The sequence below is a fragment of the Chlorocebus sabaeus genome, chromosome 9, assembly GCF_047675955.1.
Source record: "Chlorocebus sabaeus isolate Y175 chromosome 9, mChlSab1.0.hap1, whole genome shotgun sequence".
Lineage (NCBI taxonomy): Eukaryota > Metazoa > Chordata > Mammalia > Primates > Cercopithecidae > Chlorocebus > Chlorocebus sabaeus.
Window position 1 is genome coordinate 897,238 of NC_132912.1, and position 22,160 is coordinate 919,397.

Here is a 22,160-nt window from a genome sequence, read left to right on the forward strand (position 1 = left end):
GTGACGGTGAAGAAAACAGACAAGAGCTCATGGAGCTACATGAGGGGCAGGAGACAGCCACAGGTCACCCACAACACTGGCTCTGGCAGCATGCACACCTTTCCGCCCGTTCTGTTGTCTTTGTCAATTCATTTCTCTATTCTCTTTCCTACTCTACTACTTCCATACAGCGCCTTTCCTATTAGACCGCCACCACCACACAATCCAGTTTTCCGGCCTTGGTTCCATTCCATCCACTTAGCTGGCTCCCCTCAGCTCATGCACATACTACACGTGCTTTAAATTCCCAACACTAACTAATAGTAACCTTCTCTATTATTAGTACCTTTTGCAGTTGACTGTCCTTCAGTACCAAAATAAATTTTGTAGTTTATTAATACAGACCAACAGCACTTTGAAAGCAGTGACAGCATGGCTGTTGGGGCCCCCATGGCCCTCATGCTCCTCCCATTCCAGGGTGGCAGTCACCATGGGCATTCCGTTCACTGTAGTACTGCTGATAGCTAGCACAGTCCCGAATTCAGTAGGGAGGTGCTCAAGATAAATGAGGAATGAACCAATGTTTAATAAATAACATAAATTTACATTTTCCACTATTTGACAACTTCTGCAAGGTTTTATGCCACCAATGACTACGACTCTACCCTTAACCAGTGACTACCTCTTAGTGAAGAAGTCCAAATCAAGTGTAGTGTATGCAGTTAGGAAATGTTCAATCAATCCTGTGACCGAAGAGATGCGACCAGGAATGAAAGAATGAAGACATCTTTTAAGGCTTAATGACATTCAAGGATCTACCATATGCTGAGCACATTCGACGCACTTCCTTGTACTGAATCAGAACAAGTCTTGGAGGCAGTTATTAACTGGACTCATTTCACAAATGAAAAAACCAAGGCAGAGAAAGGTTAAGTAACTTGCCCAGAAAAACGATGGTTAATTAGAAAGTTAGATTCTAAGCAACTGTGTTCAGCAAAATACAACATTCACCAAGAGTTCATTAACTTATAATTTACAAGAGAAATAGTTTGTATTAAACAAAGATCTGAATCTCCTATTATTTCTACAAAATATGGCTATTCTCTTGCAGTCATATGGAACTCTAAATGGTTATCAAGAACTCCAGCGTCGGGCCGGGTGTGGTGGCTCATGCCTGTAATCCCAGCATGTTGGGAGGCCAAGATGGGCAGATCACTTGAGGTCAGGAGTTCAAGGCCAGGCTGGCTAACATGGTGAAACCCCATCTCTACTGAAAATACAAAATTAGCTAGGTGTGGTGGCACACACCTATAATCCCAGCTACTCAGGAGGCTGAGGCAGGAGAATCATTTGAACTCAGGAGGCGGAGGTTGCAGTGAGCCGAGATGGCACCACTGCACTCCAGCCTGGGCGACAGAGCAAGACTCCATCCTTTAAATAAATAAATAAATAAACAAACTCCAGTGTCGTCTGCTTGACTATAAGTCTTATTTTTTCCATTAAAAATGTATGGCCAAGCAATGGTTATTAAAACCACAGGTAAGCGGACCTTAAGAGCCACATTCCAAAGTGAACATGCCTGAGTTCAGATGCTTAAATAAACCCTTCTACCCCACCCACCCTGTGAGAAACACTAGGCTCCACTTTGAAAAATAACATATCAACTAATAAGTTTGTATACTATGGACATGAGGCACAACAGTCTCTCCGACAAGTTACTGAGTAGGAACCAGAGTGACTAATACTGGAGAAGGGAAGGGGGACTGGCCAATGAGGCATAGAAAGCAGGTGAGAGACGGGGGAAAGAAACATTCCATGCAAGCCCCAACCACTCCTAGAGATGCACTAAAAAGTTTAGTAATTCAGGGCAATTTGCTGACTCCGGAACCATACAAGGCTCTACCTCCAGTTCTTCATTTGTGAAATGGAGTGACAGTTGTTATATTAAGATTTGCTACCAAAAAAGACACCTGTAACAGCACTTTGAAAACTGAAGTTCTGAAAGGCAAGACACCATCGTTAAATGTGGTAATGCCTCATATTAGAATACTGTTTGGGAATACCTCATAATGGAAAAGCTAATTTAAAACTGGAAGCACACCTCTCACTTAGGCATCATTTATGCTCTGTGTTGACATCTGAGGCAGTGACACTGGTAACCAACTGAAAATTACGTCACTTCTGTAAAAGATTAACTGCAGATTATCTTAAAGATGTAGTTTTATACTGTTTTGCCTCCACAACCATTTAAGGAGCAAAACTAATGAATCTGAACATAACTCTCTCCAGAAAAACTCCCAATGTGAGCATGGAAGTAGAAGAGGTTGATGGATCATTCCTTATGTTACAGAAGGGGATTTCTACTTGTTTATTTCCATACAGTAACTGTTGACGTTTAAGCCATCTTTATCTCCTTAATATCAATACTTTTTCTTGCTTCACTGCCCACAAAAATCACAAATAAACCACTGGCTGAATAATGAGATCTTGCTACTCTGAGTATGTGCTTTCAATCACACTGCTTCAATAAATGTCTGTTTTGTGAGCAAAACTAATTTCCTGTTGTTGAATGTTGCCATTTATTACAGAATTTCTAAAAAGATGTTCAAATTAGCTGCCCATAGAATCATTTGCTAAGCTTCTTCCAAACCAGAGGGGCAGCCCCATCTTGGGGTTCTGAAAAAGAAAGAACTCCACAATGATTCTAACTGCAAAAAGACAAAACCAAGATTTTATAGCCAGTTAAAAGCAGCAAATTCTACCTGCCTCAGACACATACAAAGGTATCAGGAAGCACAGATTTTTAGATAAGTTTGTCTTTTGCAGTGTGACTTACACCTTCAATGGGCTCACAGGCTTACTAAATCAACTACACTACCCATGAGATAAGATGCCCTCAAAGGGCTCTGACTGCACTGCGGCCAGGAAGACAGAAGAGCTGGCAAAATTCACAGACAGAAAAAAGTCAACACAGAGCTGTGTAGGACAACTAGCAGGGCATGCTTTAGTGCTAACAGGAGTTTGCACACAAACTCTGGCTTAAGTACACCAAACAAGAATTCATATTCTCCAATTTGGAAATCATTGTTAGAGTAATTCACAGCCATATATAAGCATTCAAACAACTACCCACTGTTTAGAATAAATCTTTATTAATTTTAAGTTAAAAACAATTAAAATGGGCTGGCCTGGTGGCTCATGCCTGTAATGTCAGCACTTTGGGAGGCTGAGGTGGGTGGATCTCCTGAGGTCAGGAGTTCAAAACCAGCCTGGCCAACATGGCGAAATGCCATCTTTAAAAATACAAAAATTAGCCAGGCGTAGTAGCACATGCCTGTAATCCCAATTACTCGGGAGGTTGAGTCACAAAAATAACTTGAACCCGGCAATCACTTGAACTTGGGAGGTGGAGGCTGTAGTGAGCCGAGATCGCGCCACTCGACCTGGGTGACAGAGTCAGACTCTGTCTCAAAAAATAAATAAAATTTAAAAATTAAAATGTATAGCCTAGCATACTGCAGCACAACAGTAAAACAGAGAAAACATACTTACGAACTGTCCGTCTCTATCATGCCATCCCCAAATAACACCGTCCTCTGACCCCGGCAGCTGAGGAGTGTTTTCTGAAAACGAAGCAATTTCCAAGCCCTGTGGCTTGTGGTGTAGATCCTCGCTAAATACTGTTTCACCTTCTAGCGCACCTTTTGTGACTGTATTAGTCCAGAGATAGCGCACTTGATATCCACCACAACCACTGGCCAGTCTTTCAGAAAATACTGGGTTTCCTAACCCTCCCATCGGGTAATAAGAAAATTCACTCAAAAAACAGGAGACTCCTTCTGGGACACTCTGCCAATTCACTTTTGAGGGATGTTCAGATCTATTTAGGATACCTTCTGTGAGTGATGAAATGTGGCCACTACTTGGTACGACAGTGTCTTTGTTGTCCACGGGGACAGCGGGAATCCCCTGGGCCGCATTGCAGGGGGCAGCTGGGTATCTGTCCACTAGGGCGGGATCAACACCAACCAAAAAGAAATGCCCACTGGAAGTGTCACGTGACTCTATTTTCTCGAAACTCACCTTAGCATTTCTCATAAAACCCAATTCACCATTTAAAATCGACTGTTTAAGAGTGGACTTGGTGTTTCCTTCTTCGAAACGGTGTGCACTTTCACTTGTCCCATATGGACCCAGGCAGTCAATAATTTTGGGGTCAATACGATCTTTCTCCAAATAAAGTCTCTCTTCCTCTTCTTTACGTGTTAGTTTTGGTTTACTCAACCCTGATGTATTAGGACCAAAGATACCAGGAGCGTCTTCAATTGATTCACAGTAAATTCCCTTCCATTTTGTGCTTTTACCACTACTAACAGAATTCTCTACTATTTCTGACTTCTGTATAACTGGATTAAAACTCGGATTTAATGGTGGTATAACATTAAGACCATTATATTTGCAGTTGTATACTCGGTGTGTTTCATAATTTTTTTCTATTTGATTAGTTTCAAAATCAGCGTTCTCCGTTGTACTAGAACTAACGCAGGAGAGTATATCCTGACGTGGCACTGCCTCATATCTTTGTGTGCCTGTTTCCCCCTCACAGGTTGTTTTAGAATCTGACTTGACAGTCTCTATGCCATCTTCAGTTGTCTCTCTATACTTTGCTTGCAGTGATTCTTTTTCACCACTTTCTAACCTTTGAGGGTCACTCAGGTGGTCTTGTGACACACTGAATGAACTCTTCACACATATTTCACCCTCTATTTTGTCACCTGGGCTTGTTTCCCTCTCTTCTTCCTCTGCGCAGGTGAAAACAAATACGGAGGACATACAGTCACTGTGAAGAGATCTGGAGTGACTGGGAGACTTGCCATTGGGCGGCACTCCTTGTGCCATGCTAGGCTTTAGGCCGTCTGTCCTCTGCACTATCCCCTCCGTGTCCACCAAACGCTCCATACAAATTTGGTCACAGGTCTGTGTTGCAGCCTCATCTACGTGACACCAAGATTTCGATTCAAAAGCCCTTACACCATGACCCTCAGCCTTCAAAACGCCAATTCTGTCCTCTTCTTGGTAAAAGGCACTATTTTCAGATTGCAGAGACACCTCTCCTCTGTCTGGCAGCAGGGAACTTCTGGCCTCCAGGCTGCAGTCCGCTCTGCGCTGCGCCTTCCTGACTAGCCCGGGAACAGGTTCCAGCTCCCAGCAGTCATCAAGCTGGCTTGGGGCTGCTTCTCTTGAATTAGCATAACCTGAGAGACACCCACTTCCAAATCTCACTGCAGTGATAGGCCTCTTGGGACTTAAATCAATTCTATCTAGACCAACATGAAGGATACTATCTGATTTGCTAACATCCAAGTGGAAATCATCATTGTCGCTTAGTGGTATGATAGAGTGATTTTCTCTCTCCTTTTTAGAATGTAAACTCTGGTCGACAATAACTGTTACCCGCCTCCGGGTCATTACACCCTGCAACATATGCAGTGTTAGTACGGAAACCACCAGGTGGATGTGCACTGTCAGTACGGAAGCTACCAGGTAGATGTGCACTGTCAGTACGGAAGCTACCAGGCGGATGTGCAGTGTCAGTACGGAAGCTACCAGGCGGGTGTGCGGTGTCAGTACGGAAGCTACCAGGCGGGTGTGCGGTGTCAGTATGCAAGCTACCAGGCGGGTGTGCGGTGTCAGTACGGAAGCTACCAGGTGGGTGTGCGGTGTCAGTACGGAAGCTACCAGGTGGGTGTGCGGTGTCAGTACGGAAGCTACCAGGTGGGTGTGCGGTGTCAGTACGGAAGCTACCAGGTGGATGTGCAGAGTTAGTACGGAAGCTACCAGGTGGGTGTGCGGTGTCAGTATGGAAGCTACCAGGCAGGTGTGCGGTGTCAGGAAGGAAGCTACCAGGTGGATGATCCATCTCACTTCCTACTCCTGAGTTATGGCTCTCACTTTCTTCCAGAAGGACACACACGTGTCTTAGTGAGTCACTGTCCATGTTGTTATTTAATTCAGGGAGTAAGTCAATATTATGTAGTGCACTACTTTCTGCATAATTTTTAGGGAATTCAGTGCAAGCTTCGGGCTGTAAAGCCTCCACCTGCGTGTTACCAGCGTTTGCTTCACAAGGTGCATGGCTGAACGCCACAGGCTCAGGGCAAGGCTTGGTTTTCCCACTGCATTCCCCTGTCCTTTCACCCAGCGTGTCCCAAGGCGAGAGTTCTTCCTGCTGTGGCTCTGGCTCGCTGGCCCCTGACACGGCACGCAGGGCTGAAGGCACAGCAGAGCAACACTCTCGTCTTGTAGCTACTCTGTCTGCCCAGGTGCCCAGTTCCTCTGCTACGCTCGGGCAGGCAGAGTCGGCAACACAAATGCTGTGAAACTCGCACTCTCTTGAATCCTGACATTGCTGATGATCAATACCAACAGAGTTTCCATCTTTCTTCTCCCGATCGGATAGGTCAAAAGACTCACGCTCATCACCGCTACTGAGGTGAACGCCGACCACCATTTCTTTCTCTACTAAAGAGTTTTTACAAGTAGCTGGGTAACAGTGCAGATGGCCACTCACATAGGTTTCCTCCTGCAGGCCTCGGTCAGAAGGCAGGGGCACACATGAGAAAGGCTCCTCATCTTCATAACAACTTTGTCGGCTGCCGTTACCCACACACGGTAGATCACAGACCCCCTCAGAATTCTGCTCATTAACAACAATATCTAAATTCTTGTCACTCTCATCCAAGTTATCATACCTTGTTAAGAATGTATATATAAAAGAGGAAAGAGAGTTCAATAACTGCTTGGGTCTATGACCCTGTTTGTGCCCAGACCCTGAGAAAATCCTTGTCCGCGCGCTAATGCCAGCTGCACTGCTGGCTCCACTGCCAACAATGTGAACCTCCTCACCTTCAGGGGTATCAAATAATGAAGATAAAGTTTTACTTATCTTGTTTTCTGGTTCCTTCTCCTCCAAAGATTTTTGTAACAGGCCAGTTTTTTCACTGTCATTGTCACTACCTAGTTCTTTGCTGAAGCAACAGCCCATGTTTGAGAGCTCACAAGCATACGACACGCGTGCCGATCTCGAGCCTCCACAGACGCACCTCACGCTAACACTAACTTGCTATAATTTCTGAGGAGAAGCCAACACCCAGAGAACAAAAATAACCCCTTGCACAGCGGTCACATGTTCCTGCCACTCAAACCCAAATCCTAATGACAACAGAGCCCGACTGACAGCCAGCATACTCCATGTGCCCAATTCCAAACAGGACCGGGATCCAAAAGCTCAGAACAGCAGCAAGAATGCTGCATTGTGGTTTTTCTTATTCTCATAAACTCAACAAAACATAACTTTAAATGTTATCCCAGCCAGAAAGATTTCAGGCTTCTGGTTTTTCTATAGTGTTCCAGTATTTCCCAAATTATATTTCATGGGATGGTGTTAACGAAATAAAATAGTTCATAAATTCCCCCAAAGGAAAACTGTATCAGAATTTTGCTCCGTAAAATATATAGCTCCTTACAGTTGTATTTAATTTTCTAAATTTACGAAATGATGTCTGAAATAAATATCAATTTTTAAAAGGTGAAAAAAATCAAAGGAGAGCAAAAAATAAATAGCAATAAAAAATAGTGTCTGTAGGAATCAAGAAATTATTACTAATTATGTCAGGTGTGAAAATGGAATGATGTTAGAGATGCATGCTGAAGTATTTGGGGCAAGGCGATACATTATCTACAACTTGCTTTAAAATACCCTAGCAAATACAGTAAATATATACACACATATATAAAAGTTAAAACAGTCATGTGCATAGGGGGAGGAATAGATTTAAAAACAGCAGTCCAGGCCGGACGTGGTGGCTCATGACTGTAATCCCAGCACTTTGGGAGGCCAAGGGGGATGGATTACCAGAGGTCAGGAGTTTCAAGACCAGCCTGACCAACATGGTGAAACCCCATCTCTACTAAAAATACAAAAAATTAGCCGAGCGTGGGAGTGCGTGCCTGTAGTTCCAGCTACTCGGAAGGCTGAGGCAGGAGAATCACTTGAACCCTGGAGGCAGAGGTTGCAATGAGCCGAGATCGCGCCACTGCACTCCAGCCTGGGTGACAAGAACGAAACTCCACCTCAAAAAAACAAAACAATACAGCAGTGGAATGTGGGGATGGGTAATCGTTCAAGTTCATGATGCTGCATTCGGTTCATATTATTCTCTCCACTTCTGCAGATGTCTGAGCACTCCAATTAAGAAAAAGGAAAGAAAAGGAAAAAAAGGGAAAAGAGACCTACAAGCTCTGGTGCCAGAACTAGAAAGTCTCTTGAAAGCACTTGATGCAGGAACGCCCAGCCTGCCATCTGGTGAGAAACAGGCGCTGTCCACAACTAAACAAGTTGCTCCTGCACTACGTGGTCCGGCCCCTGACGGTGGACTCACATAATGGGTCTTGTCTTATCTTATGTTGACATCTGTAATGTTTTGCTTTTAGTATAAGTAATTATTTTTCTTATCATGGTTCTGACATGCTATGTGAAAAACAAAATAATTGTTTTAATTCCTCTGCAAGAGAGATGTTGTTGTTTATTTAACCTGTGAGTTATGACTGGTGTCCTATTAATTTTTTAATATTAACATTTTATGATAAAAAGTTTAGGAATTATACTTAAACATGAAGGTAACAGGAGCAATTCTGAATACACTAAAATTCAAGTACTGAAATCATCATAATAATAATGATTATGATGATAAAGGTAGTAAACACTTTACATAGCACTATGTGCCACAAAATATTAATTACATCTATGCACCCATTTTGTCACACATCTTAATTTGCACTCTTAACGACCCCCCAAGGTAGATACTACCAATCCACTGTACAGATAAGGGAAATGAGGCACCAAAAGCTTTAGTGGCAGCTTCGAATGACAAAACAAAACTCAGATCATACATTGACCATACTGTTACACTACTCAAAGAGAATGAAATATCTAAATGGAAAAAAACATTCTGCTCTAAAGATACAAACGATTCATACCGGCTGTAGAATGAAAGGGCACAGTAAAGCAGACAAGGTCACGAGATCACCTGACTGGGTTTGAGTCTCAGCTCCATTTTTACGTGTCATTTCTGGCAAATCATTTAACCTCTTTGTCTCAGTTTTCTCATTTGTAAAATGGAGCCAACAACAACATCTATTTCAAAGAGCTGTTACACAGACTTTAAGTAGTTGGAATAGAATCCCAAAGTCCCACTTCAAAGTCCCTCATAATCTGGCCCCAGCCTACCTCTATGATCTCGGCTTCTAAGACACCAATCCCCCAACCTCTTCCATCTCATACCAACGAACGCCAGCACACTGCCTCACTGTTTCTTTCTCTAGTCTCCTCCCCGCACTTTTCAAGCCTTAAAGTCCTTTGTGAAACCATTCTGTGCTGCTCTAACAGAATACCTGATATGGGGCAATTTATAAAGAACAGAGATTATCCCAGCACTTAGGGAGGCCAAGGCGGGCAGATCACCTGAGGTCAAAAGTTCGAGACCAGCCTGACCAACATGGAGAAACCCAGTCTCTACTAAAAATACAAAAAATTTGCCAGGTGTGGTGGTGCATGCCTGTAATCCCAGCTACTCAAGAGGTTGAGGCAGGAGAATCGCTTGAACCCAGCGGGGCAGGGGTTGCAGTGAGCAGATATCATGCCATTGCACTCCAGCCTGGGCAACAAGAGCAAAACTCCGTCTCAGAAAAAAGACAAAAAAAATCCCTTTCCAAAAGGGAGAAATAGGCAAGAAGCAGCAAGAGGTCCCAAGTAAGTTCAAGACCCAACAGGGCAGACAATATTAACTATCAAGCCTCTCTGCAGAATCATCTCCTTTGACTCCAGGTCCTAACCCTCTGGGCACCATGGAACAGGGTTGGGTCCCCAGGGCCTCAGGCAGCCCCACCCAATGGCTTTGCTGGGCTCAGTCCACCCAGCAGCTGTCAGGGGTTGGAGTCTCCTGCCCACAGCTCTCCCAGGCTAATGCTGTAAGCTGGCAGCTCCACAGTTCAAGGCTCTCAGGCCACTCCCACGACTCTACTAGGCAACGCCCTTGGTGGGGCTTCTCTGCAGCAGGTTCAACTCCAAATTTCTGCTTGTCATTGCCTGAGTACAGGCTCTGCTGCTGTGACGAGTCCCTGCCTGGCCCCAGGCTGTCCACAGCATCCTGTGAAATCCAGGTGGAGGCTGCCCCACAGCTCTATAGCATTCTTCTTGCCTGAAAATCAGCACCATGGATGCCAACAAGGTTTATGACTTGTACCTTCTGGAGCTGCAGCTCAAGCCACCACTGGGCCCACTCGAGCCACAGCTGGGGTAACTGAGGAGCAAGGCACCGGATGTGGGGAGTAGAGATCCAAGGCAGTTCTGGGCAGCAAGCCTGTGGAGGGTCCCCAGTGCTCATCTACCAAGACACTTCGGCCCTCCTAGAGGGCAAATGTGATGGGCCTGTGATGGGGGGACAGTCTTAATGATATCTGAAGTAGCCTCACCAACACAGCAAGACTCTATCTCTACAAATAAAAACTAAAAGTTAGCTGGGTGTGAGGGCGCGTGTCTGTAGTCCCAGCTACTTGGGAGGCTGAGGCAGGAGGATCACTTGAGCCCAGAAGTTCGAGGCTGCAGTGAGCTATTACTGTTCCACTGTACTCCAGCCCGGGTGACAGAGTAAGACCCTGTCTCTAAAAAACAAACTAAACTAAACAAAACAAACAATTCTGAAAAGACTTTCAGATGGTTGAAAGAGCTGGGTGTTATAAATTATTTCCTTCTTGTTTATCTTTTTAAACGAAATAATAGTGCCAAATACAAAGTATTTCCTCTTGAGTTGAGACTCCGAAGCCAGATTGCCTGGGTCCAAATCCTGGTTCTACCACTTTTTAGTTCGGTAATCTTGGAGATAAATTACTTAAACGGCTTTGTGCCTCAGTTTCCTCATTTGTAAAATGGGGAAAACAGTAACTAGGGGTAAGACAGGTGTAGGGATAACAGGAATTAATGAGTAAACTGAAGTGTTAGCAGAGTACACAGTAAGAGCCATGACAATCTGCAGTGATTACCACCATATGTGATACATTCTTTATACTGGAGACATTCATGGAGCACCTACCTGTCAGGAAGACACTGGGATACATCAACGAACAAAACCAAACCCCAGCTTTGATGGAGCTTGCATTCTAGTCCAGGGAGACAAACACTAAATCTAACAAATACCTAACATTGTTAGAAGGTGCTAACTGCTACACGTAAAGGGTCTGAAGCAAGCCAGAAGTGAGGAGATGGATGTGGATAGATAGGACTCGCTGAGAAGGTGAGGCTGAGACTGAGAAAGGTAAGAGAACAAGCCTCAAACACTTCTGGGAAAGGGACATGCCAGGACCAGTTGAGGCAGAGAGCCCTGCGGTAAGGTGATGCTGGAATGGTCAAGGGTCAAGAGCCCACTGGGGCTGAAGCAGTGTGCCAGGGGAGAGCCAGTGGCCAGCAGAGTCAGAAAGGACAGGTGCCAGACTGTGAAGGGCTAGGGCCCTGCCAGGACTCAGGGTGATTGTGATGTTGAGCACAGGAGTGGCAGGTTCTGACTTGGCCTTCTCGAAGGGATCCTCTGGCCACTGTGTTAGAAAGGAAGGGTGGGTTGGGGACACCAGTGAGGAGTGACTACAGCTGCCCAGGTGAGAAGTACGGGCTTCATGAGATGAGAAGTCCAAACAAACAATGAAGCAGCCTGACCATCTCAGAAACTTTGACACCACTGCGTGATTCAAGTATCTCATATACACAAGTTCCCTAATTTGAAGATACACATTTCTCCTATTTTCGCAATTTCTATAATCACGACACGTCTTCAAATTGCTGCCGAAACTCACAGGGCTGTTTCAGGATCTTGGCAGTGGATTACCTACATGTGTTTATTTTGCAGAAATACACTGAGTTGTACTTTTATGATCTGTGCACATAGCTGTGTGTGTTGTATTCCCATACATATGTAAGGACACCAGGGCCTATGAAGGCAGCCAGCTGCCAGGCAGCGGACTCTGACACATCTGCCGCTTCCTCCCAGGGATTTGACTATCCTCTCAGTACAACTGTTTGCATGGTACTGCCACACAAAGTTGATTTATAAATCTACTATTGAACAAAATGCCTTAATAGCAATTAAACTGAATCCCAAAATGAAAACGAGTTTGCAAAAAAACTATTTGTCATATTCTAAATGATGCAAATACTAAGCAGTAAAATTACTAATTTTTTTTTAAAGAAATTACAAAATGTTCTAAGTCAAGAGATGTTTTTACTGATCCCAGCGCCTTGAAAGACTACTATTACATCTGTCACACTCCCACAACAAAAGAAGTTTTAGCAGCATGGAACTCATTTACACAAGGATAAAACTAAGAATAGTGAACCAAATAGGGAATGAAGAAATCCTTCTATTTTTAAGTATGCCTTGGAGCTAAAAAGATCAGGGGTATGTGTTATAGAAAGCATTCCTTCTGTCAATGGCCAAAATGCTACAATCAAAATGCTACAATACTATGTCATCAAAAAGAAATATCCTACATTAAAAAGGATCTACTCCGTCTCAGCACGAATACAGTCTAAGAGCAAAAGAGGGCATCTGGTCAGAGTATCCTCCATCCTGGGGCACGTTCTCGGAAGTCAGCAGGAGACCAAGAACCGTGCGTACACTCTGGGGGTAAAAGGATTGTTTTGTCACTAAATCATTCTGAAGTAAAGGCAGCTTTACACTTCCTAACATAGTAACAAACGTATTTCTAAGACAGGAAACTGTACCAACATCCTTAAGGAAAGTTCTGAGGTCTTTTGTTTTTATTTTATTTTTTTAGAGACAGTGTCTTCCTCTGTCACCTAGGCTGGAGTGCAGTGATGCAATCACAGCTCACTGCAGCCTTGACCTCCTGGGCTCAAGCAGTTCTCCCCCATCAGCCTCCTGAATAGCTCAGACAGCAGGCACGCACCACCATGCCTGTTCTTTTTTTTCTGTGTAGATATGGGGTCTTGAATTGGGCTCAAGCAATCCTCCCACCCTGGCCTCCCAAAGTGCTAGGATTTATAGGTGTGAGCCACTACACCCAGGCAAGTCTTTTCTTTTCTTTTTTCTTTTCTTTTTTTGAGACAGAGTTTCGCTCTTGCTGCCCAGGCTGGAGTGCAATGGCGCTATTTCAGCTCACTGCAACCTCTGCCTCCCAGGTTCAAGCGATTCTCCCATCTCAGCCTCCCGAGTAGCTGGGATTACAAGCATGCGCCACCACACCCGGCTAATTTTTGTATTTTTAGTAGAGACGGAGTTTCATCATATTGGTCAGGCTGGTCTCGAACTCCTGACCTCAGGTGATCTGCCCGCCTAGGCCTCCCAAAGCGCTGGGACTACAGGCGTGAGCCACTGCACCCGGCCCAAGTCTTTTCTTAAAACAGACTGACAAGGTGGCAACAACCTGCCAAAAGGTTTAACCTGCAAGATATCAAGCCAAGAGCAGCCATGTGTCATTTACGTATAAATATAGGAGTTGGATATTTTCATAGAAATGCAAGCTTTCTGATTGCGAAGCCTACTCTTATTTAAAATATAAGTCTGCAATAATTAATCTGGATTGCTAATTAATATTCATTCAGAAGCTGTGTCATCAAAAGGCAAAGGTGGTTTCTTTGAAAACTGATAAAGGAAGGGACGAAAGTTTTTTGTTATTACCATCTGTAAAGGAGTTTTAAAAAAAGAAAATTCTGGGCCAGGTGCAGTGGCTCATGCCTGTAATCCCAACATCTTGGGAGGCCAAGGCGGGTAGATCACTTGAGGCCAGAGTTTCAACATGGCAAAACACCATCTCTACGAAAAATACAAAAATTAGCCAAGCATGGTGGCGCATGCTTGTAATTCCAGCTACTCAGGAGGCTGAGGCACAAGAATCGCTTGAACCCTGGAGGCGGAGGCTGCAGTGAGCAGAGATCGCACCACTGCACTCTAGACAGCTTGAGTAACAGAGGGAGACGGTCTCAAAAATAAATAAATAAATAATCATTTTGATATAGATGATTTGCTGAACTGTACATAGAGTTTAGTATGAGGACGAGTTAGAGTTCCAATTTCACCTTCCCAGTTTCACACTATGATTAGAAGACTTGCTGTGACTTTGCATTTTTCTTTTGAGGAAGTAATTTAACATAAACACTTCTATCTAATATTACTTGTCCCTTAAACATCATCATTCACTCTCATTCCTCTCTCAAACCTGCTGTTGATTTATGATAAAACACAACAGGATCATTCCAGCAGAAAATGGTTTCCAGGCTGATGCAGTGCCTCCAAGGGAAAAGCAGCTGTTTGGCTGGTCACACGCAGGAATAAGAACTGGAGTCCCTGAGTGGGCTTCAGGAGGGGCAAAAAGCCGCCGAGAATGACGTTTGCTATAGATGAAGTTTGTGGCCCTAACAGGGAAGGTAAAGAACCTTTAACCAAATGACACTGTTGCTGAATGCAAGTGGTTATTTTTTCTTCTCAAGGAGAACCCATCGCAGTGGCCCACTGCCAGTGGTCACTCTTCATCATAAATACCCTCAAAATCCTTTCAATCACTTCTCGCTATCTATCACCTTACCTTCAAAGTCAAGATCTTAGGAGGAATGTCACTGTTTAAGTTGTGTCTACCACTCCTGTCTCTCACCCACTGCAATCTGGCTTTTGCTCCTATCAGTCCTGGAAAATACTCTTGCTAAGGTCACAACTGACCCCTCACTTTGTACCTTACTACACTTCACTTGAGTCAGCCTCTCTGCCTCTATCTCCACCCCACACTGTCCTCTGGTTTTCCTTCCATCCCTCTGACCACTCCCCGTCCTAGTTTCCTTCACGTTTCTGAAATATTGAGGGACTAGAGAGTTTCATCACTATCCCTGCCTGGAACTCAGGGAAACTTAACGCAAAGTACTGTAATCATAACTATTAGTACGATATACTTCAAATCAGTAGATCCTTATTACATCAAGGTGAGAACATTCAAAATGATCTTGCTTGACTAGGGGCAAGATAAAGAGTGCTTCTTCTAGACTCACCTATGTCTCAGCGCCTCGCACCTCCAGGTGTACGCTCATCTCGTACCTAAGGCTCACACACAATATGATCATGCAACCTTGCATGCTGTGTTAGGGCTCCTTGAAGGCATGTGTATCCCACGCTCATCTGAACAAGCTCTCCACAGAAAATTCTTAGCCATCATTATCACTTGCACTCAGTTTTGTTGAATGGATAGACACTCAAATTTTATGCAGGCAGTACTAGTTGCCTGTCTACCAGACACAACGCATTGAGCTGGCCACAGAAGTGAACAGAATGCGGAGACACAGAGCATGTTTGTGACTGCCCAACGCTGGGTGAGAAACAGGGCCTAACTATAAGTGGGCCTGGGAGTGGACTGGGGATTTACTGGGGTAATGTAAAAGTTCTAAGACTACATTATGGTGATGACTGCAGAACTCAGTAAATCTACTAAATATAATTCAACTGCATACTTTAAATGGGTGAATTTTACAGAATGTAAATTACACTTTAATAAAGTTTTGTTTTTTAATGAACAGAACACAGTACCAGAAGTTTACAGTTTAGTGGAGAAAACACATGTACACAAATTTGAGTAATTCTGACAATCAAGTAACTCATTATAATATACTGCTCTCATATTAAATAGGGAAACTATATTCTTTTTTTTTTTTTTTTCTGAGACAGAGTCTCACTCTGTCACCTAGGCTGGAGTGTGGTGGCACGATCTCAGGTCACTGCGACCTCCGCCCCCCAGGTTCAGGCCATTCTCCTGCCTCAGCCTCCCAAATAGCTGGGACCACAGGCACCTGCCACCACGCCCAGCTAATTGTTTTGTATTTTTAGTAGAGACGGGGTTTCACCGTGTTAGCCAGGATGGTCTCGATCTTAGGGAAACCATATCCTTACAGTCTAATAAAGATCACTTTTTTGTATTCTTTGGCTAAACCTGTAAATAGTTACTAGCTCAGTAAGTTTTCTGGAGATGGCAGGAAGCTGTCTAATAAATGCAACTAAATAGTACCAGTGGATAAATGCAAACCTGCTCCTGAATTATTCAGGTATTTCTTTGGGTATCTCTATTGCAAGTCTCCTCCTACTCGACTTTAATGGAATGGCTAAACTGTAAATAGCCTGGTTCCTCAACCCTAACTGCTAAATGTACTCACGTGCCCATCATAACAACTGGCTGAGCCCTGCCACCTAATCACTAAACCAAAGCAAACTCCTGGTCAACTATGAAGCACGTAACTCTCCACACCTGTAGGTGCACTATGAACAATGCTAATTAGAAAACATTCATAGCAATGCCTGCAATAGGTGGATGTCTGAATATTATGTTGGACTGAAAGTCAACCATGGAGAGAACCGGAACTTGCTGAAACAAACTAACTCCCTTAAAGATTTATACTCGAGGGATATCTAATTTATGTCTTATATAATTTTCTTCTTAGACTACCAAAGGTCTTATGCTTGGATTTAAAATGACTTTAAAGTATTATAAAATTCATTTTTAAAAAATCAATGTGCACCAAGCGCAGTGGCTCATGCCTGTAATCCCAACACTTTTGGGAGGCTGAGACAGGTGGATCACTTGAGGTCATGAGTTCAAGACCAGCCTGACCAACGTGGTGAAATCCCATCTCTACTAGAAACACAAAATTATCCAGACGTGATGGCACATGCCTGTAATCTCAGCTACGCGGGAGGCTGAGGCAGGAGAATCCCTTGAGCCTGGGAGGCGGAGGCTGCGGTGACTGAGATCACGCTATTGCACTGCAGCCTGGGCAACAAGAGGGAAACTGTCACAAAAAAATAATAATAATAAAATAAAAAAATTAATGTAGAAACAGAATACACAAAAATTTTACATAAAAAATAAATTTATAAAATATAATAATTTGGAAGGTGTCTTTTGTTTTTTTAAAATTCTTCTTTGCTAAAAGCTGGCCGGGCATGGTGGCTCATGCCTGTAATCCTAGCACTTTGGAAGGCCAAGGCGGGAGGATCACTTTGAGTTCAGAAGCTCAAGATTAGCCTGGGCCACAAAGTGAGACCTCGTCTCTAACTGAGGAAAAAAAAAAAATTAGTTTAACAATCCAACTCCTCCTTTAATTCCTACATGAACTGCTTATAATGAGGGAAATAGATGAGATTTATTGTAATTTTTATTTTTTACATAAAAAATTTTTACTTTTTAAATTTTATGCAATGTATAAGATCCTTCCATCAAACTGAATTTCGAGTAGTAGCTCTCTGAAGCACTTTATATATGCATATGCAAATGATGAAAGGCAGAATTTAAAAACCAATGAATTCTACTCCCTTATTCTTTCTTTAACCACAGCTAAAATGTGAAACAAATTTTCTGAGTAAAAGCTTACTATTCAATCTGTGTGGTTTAAGGAACACCAGCTACCAAAACGGAAAGCTAATCATATACATACAACAGATTATCAATGACACAATAAAAATTTTGTGATTAATATTTGACAATAAATTAATCTAAATGGTATGCTGCTGTTTGCAGAACTCCACAGAAAACAGACACACACAGAAGCTAGTAAGGACATACAGTATTGACAGTTACTATACCCGTGGGGTGTGGTGATGAATGGATCCCCGACCACAACTTTTTGAGAAATATCTACATTTTCTAATTTTTGTTACAATAAACATTTTTCTTAAGGAAGTATCTCTGAGCCTTGACTGTGATTAAACAATCTGTGATTAATCTCAAAATCAAATTACCTGACTCAAAGGTGGGATGGAACTTGTCTGAGAAGTGGTTTGAGATATAGGACCGTTCATCTGTAAAGTTGAAAACAAAGACAACATCAGTACAACATTAAAAAAAAACAACAACACATGTCTTCAAACCACAGTAATTGGGCCAAACTAAACCCACTGAGAAATGCACATTTTACATGACAAATTTGTGAATTCATAAGATATTCAGAAGGTAGGAGGCTTAAAATTGTTAAATTCTGAATGAACATCATAGATAAAGTTCTTTGTAGTTTCGTTTGGGAAAACTAAGAAAAGCTACTTTTCTCAAAGCCATTTTGGAACTTTAAATATTACCGCTTGACCTAAAATTTTTAAATGAACAAAAGTAGTCAAAAAAATTTATATTAAAATCCTAACTCTTTAAGTACATCCTACTATAGTGACTATAATGTTATTAAAGTGTTTACAAATCACTACATATCCTCGATTTAAAAAATAAATGGCTTTAAGTATCTAGAGCTATAACAATTTTGTTTTTGTTATCACCTACTACTTACAGTTTCCTCTACAAAGCTACCTATACATTTTTCGGAATGATGGGGCTCGGACTTCCTCCCCCAAAAATACGGCACATTGACATTTGAGGAAACAGCAGAATCAGGCCAAGGAAACTAGAAAGAATTCTCCTTACCCCTTCTCCCTCGAAGCAGGCCATAACACAGCCAACATTCCCCTAAAGACCCTTCCAGAGGGGCCCTGCTTTGTACCAGGAGGAATATCACACAGGGATGTCAAGAAAAACCTGAACACACCAGCCTTGCTAAGCTTCTCCAGTTTATTAGCTCTAAGTCACATCCCTTCTGTCCAATCATGCTTCTCCACACTGTCAACATCTGCATCAGACTCCGTAAAAAAACAAACACACAGTTTTCCCTATTTCTTGGGTTCTTCCTTTGTGGAGGCTCCTATGTCACATACGACTTATTACTAAATACACGTGTACGCTTTTCTCTTGTTCATCTGTCTTTTGTTACAGGGGTCTCAGCCATGATCCTCAGATGGGTAAGAAACCTGTTCTCCCCCACAAGACTCTAATATCCATATGCAGATCCTAAGATGTGCCAGTGTTCCTGCTGAGAGCCCCTTACTAACTCCAGTACAGAATCCTTTATCAAAATAGCAATAGACTCCCCACCACCCCATTCGACAGCACCCACCAGATGAGCACTGTCCTTGCCCTCCTGGACTCTCTGCGTCTGCGGTTCAGCCACAACCTTAGCGTCCTGATCAGAAGTCATGGGCTCCACTGGAAGAAGTGTGATGCTAACCTCAGGATGCTGTAAAATGGCAAAGACATTAAACAGGTCATTTGAAGGGCACAGTATGATTATTTAAATAAAATTAAAATCCTTGAGTTTTCCAGCACACACGTTTATCCCTCTGAATTTAAAAAAGTTTAAAGAAGTCTGCCCATATGCATACCTTACTCACCAAGAAGTGAACTTAATTTTTTAAATAAGTAAGTTTCTTCTTCACACCATTCTGGTGAAGATGACCACACTGGGAAACTTGGAAACCCACGTGCTGACACAAATAAACCCATTTGTGCCTGAAAACTCAAGTCTTTTAAAAAAACAGAAAATTGAGGGCTTAATATCCAAGATACATACGGAACTTGCACCACTCGATAGCAAAAAATAAATAACCTGATTAGAAAATGGTCAAAGACATGAACAGGAGTTTTTCCCAAGACAACATAAAAATGGCAATAGAAATATGAAAAAGTGCTCAGCATCACTAATTATTGGGGAGATGCAGAATAAAACCACAATGCTATTTCACCTCACGATGTCAGAATGACTACTACCAGTAAGACAAGAGATAACAGGGCATGGAAGAAACAGAACCTTTGCACACTGTTGGTGGGAATGTAAATTGGTGCAGCCATTATGAAAACAGTATGGAGGTTGCTCAAAAATTTGAAAATAGAACTACCATACGATCCTTTCTGAGTATTTACCCAAAGGCAATGAAATCACCACCTCATAAGAATATCTGCACTCCCATGGGGACTGCAGCATTATTCACAATAGTCAAGACATAGAAACCACCTCGTTGTCCATCAATGGACAAATGGATATAGAAATCGTGATGTGTGTATATGTCTGTCTATGCTATGGAATGAAATATTATTCAGCCTTTAAAAAGAAGGAAACCCCGTTGTATGCTATAACATGAGTTAATCTGAAGGATATTGGCCAAGTGAAATATACCAGCACAAAAACACAAATGCTGCATGATCTCACTCATATGTGAAAGCTACTATCTTAAAAAGTCAAACATAGAAACAGAGAATAAAATGGTGACTACTGCCAGGCACGGTGGCTTAAGCCCATAATCTGGGAGGCCGAGGCAGGCAGATCACCTGAGCTCAGGAGTTCGAGACCTGCCTCACCAACATGGAGAAACTCCGTCTCCACTAAAAATACAAAATCATCTGGGCGTGGTGGTGCATGCCTGTAATCCCAACCACTCGGGAGGCTGAGGCAGGAGAATCACTGGAAATCAGGAGGCAGCGGTTGCGGTGAGCTGAGACAGTGCCATTGCACTCCAGTCTGGGCAACAAGAGTGAAACTCCGTCTCACAAAAACAAAACAAAAAACAAAACAAAAAATGGTGACTACCAGGGGGCTAGCAAGTAGGGAGGAAATGAAGAGATCCATGTCATGGGTACCAAGTTACAGATATTTTGGCTGAGTAAGTCTGGAGATCTAATGTACAACACGAGGCCTGCAGCTGTAATACTGTATTGTACACCAGAAACTTGCTGAGAGTATAGTCTAGGTGCTTTTACCAACACAAAAGAAGGGTAAAATTACATGAAGTAATGGCTATATTAATGGGCTGGACTCTAGTAACCATTTCACTACGTACATCAAAACACCTCACGCACACACAATTAAAAAAAAAAAAAAAGGTCAGTTGCGGTGGCTCACACCTATAAATCCCAGCACTTTGGGAGGCCAAGGCAGGTGGATCACCTGAGGCCAGGAGTTCGAGACCAGCCTGGCCAACATGGCGAAACTCCATCTCTACTAAAAATACAAAAATGAGCTGGGCCTGGTGGCCATGCCTGTAGTCCCAGCTACCCGGGAGGCTGAGACACTAGAATTGTTTGGATCTGAGAGAGGCAGAGGTTGCAGTGAGCTGAGATGACACCACAGCACTCCAGCCTGGGTGACAGAGCAAGACTGTCTCAAAACACACACACATACAACACACACACACACACACACACACACACACACAACACACACACAGAAAATTACAAAGTTAATAGGACTCCAGAAATAAAAACAGTTGTTGATGAATGCTAAATTTAGATATATTTAAGTGTCCTCACTTAACATCATCAATAGGTTCTTGGAAACTGACTTCAAGTGAAAGGATGTGTAGCAAAATCAATTGTACCACAGGCACAAACAAGTGTTAAGTTCCTACAGCATATTTCCAGTCACAAAAATATCACCAAACTTCTAAATAAAGACCCAAAACTCCTTCTAACATTTTCAAATGGCAATAAATATGAGCCACACACATTTTTAAAAGATTAACAAGACAGACAATTATGTACCTAATATCTGGTGAGTCAGAAAGTGACAGTGGTCACAGTGGTGATGTAACCACCACTGGATTTAACCAACCAAGGAATAAATGCTTGCAAAGTGAAAACTGTAAAAATATTATGGCAGGGCGCAGTGGCTCACGCTTGTAATCCCGCACTTTGGGAGGCTAAGGCAAGCAGAATGCTTGAGCCCAAGAGTTGGAGACCAGCATGGGCAACAGGGCGACACCCATCTCAACACAAAATACAAAAATTAGCCGGGTGTGGTGGTATGTGCCTGTAGTACCAGCTCCTTGGGAGGCTGGGATAGGAAGACCACCCAAGCCCAGGAGGTGGAGGTTGCAGTAAGCTGAGATCGCACCCCTGCACTCCATCCTGGGGGACAGAACAAGATTCTGTCTCAAAAAATAAAAATATAAAAAGAATATTCGTGCCACCAAGCAGTTAAAAAACAAACTAATGATGACAAATAGGGCAGGCTCGCTGAGCACTTTATTCGTTGTACATTTATATTATTACAATAGACTTTATGAATTTTTGTTTCACAATAATTTATATTCATTCATTTCCCAACCTGCTTATTCCAGTTCAGGGTGACAGGTGGCCAGAGCCTATCCCAGCAGCTCAAGGAGCAAGGTGGGAACCAGCCCCAACAGGACACTATCCCATCACAGGGCCACTCACACACATACCCACACTCACTCACTCAGACTGGGACCAGGCAGACACGCATATCC

At 43.0% G+C, this 22,160-nt stretch overlaps 1 protein-coding gene across 2 annotated transcripts in view; it reads right to left on the reverse strand.

Moving 5' to 3' along the window:
* The window catches only part of LARP4B (La ribonucleoprotein 4B), a 125,847-nt gene that overhangs the window by 59,577 nt on the left and 44,110 nt on the right, over positions 1-22,160 (reverse strand). For both annotated transcript variants that reach the window (XM_037983272.2, XM_037983276.2), the window contains exons 2-3: positions 19,016-19,135; positions 17,820-17,879 (exon numbers count right to left, since the gene is read on the reverse strand). In XM_037983272.2, the coding sequence (XP_037839200.1) occupies positions 17,820-17,879; positions 19,016-19,096 (141 nt within the window). In that variant the 5' untranslated portion in view covers positions 19,097-19,135. The remainder of the gene's footprint in view (positions 1-17,819; positions 17,880-19,015; positions 19,136-22,160) is intronic.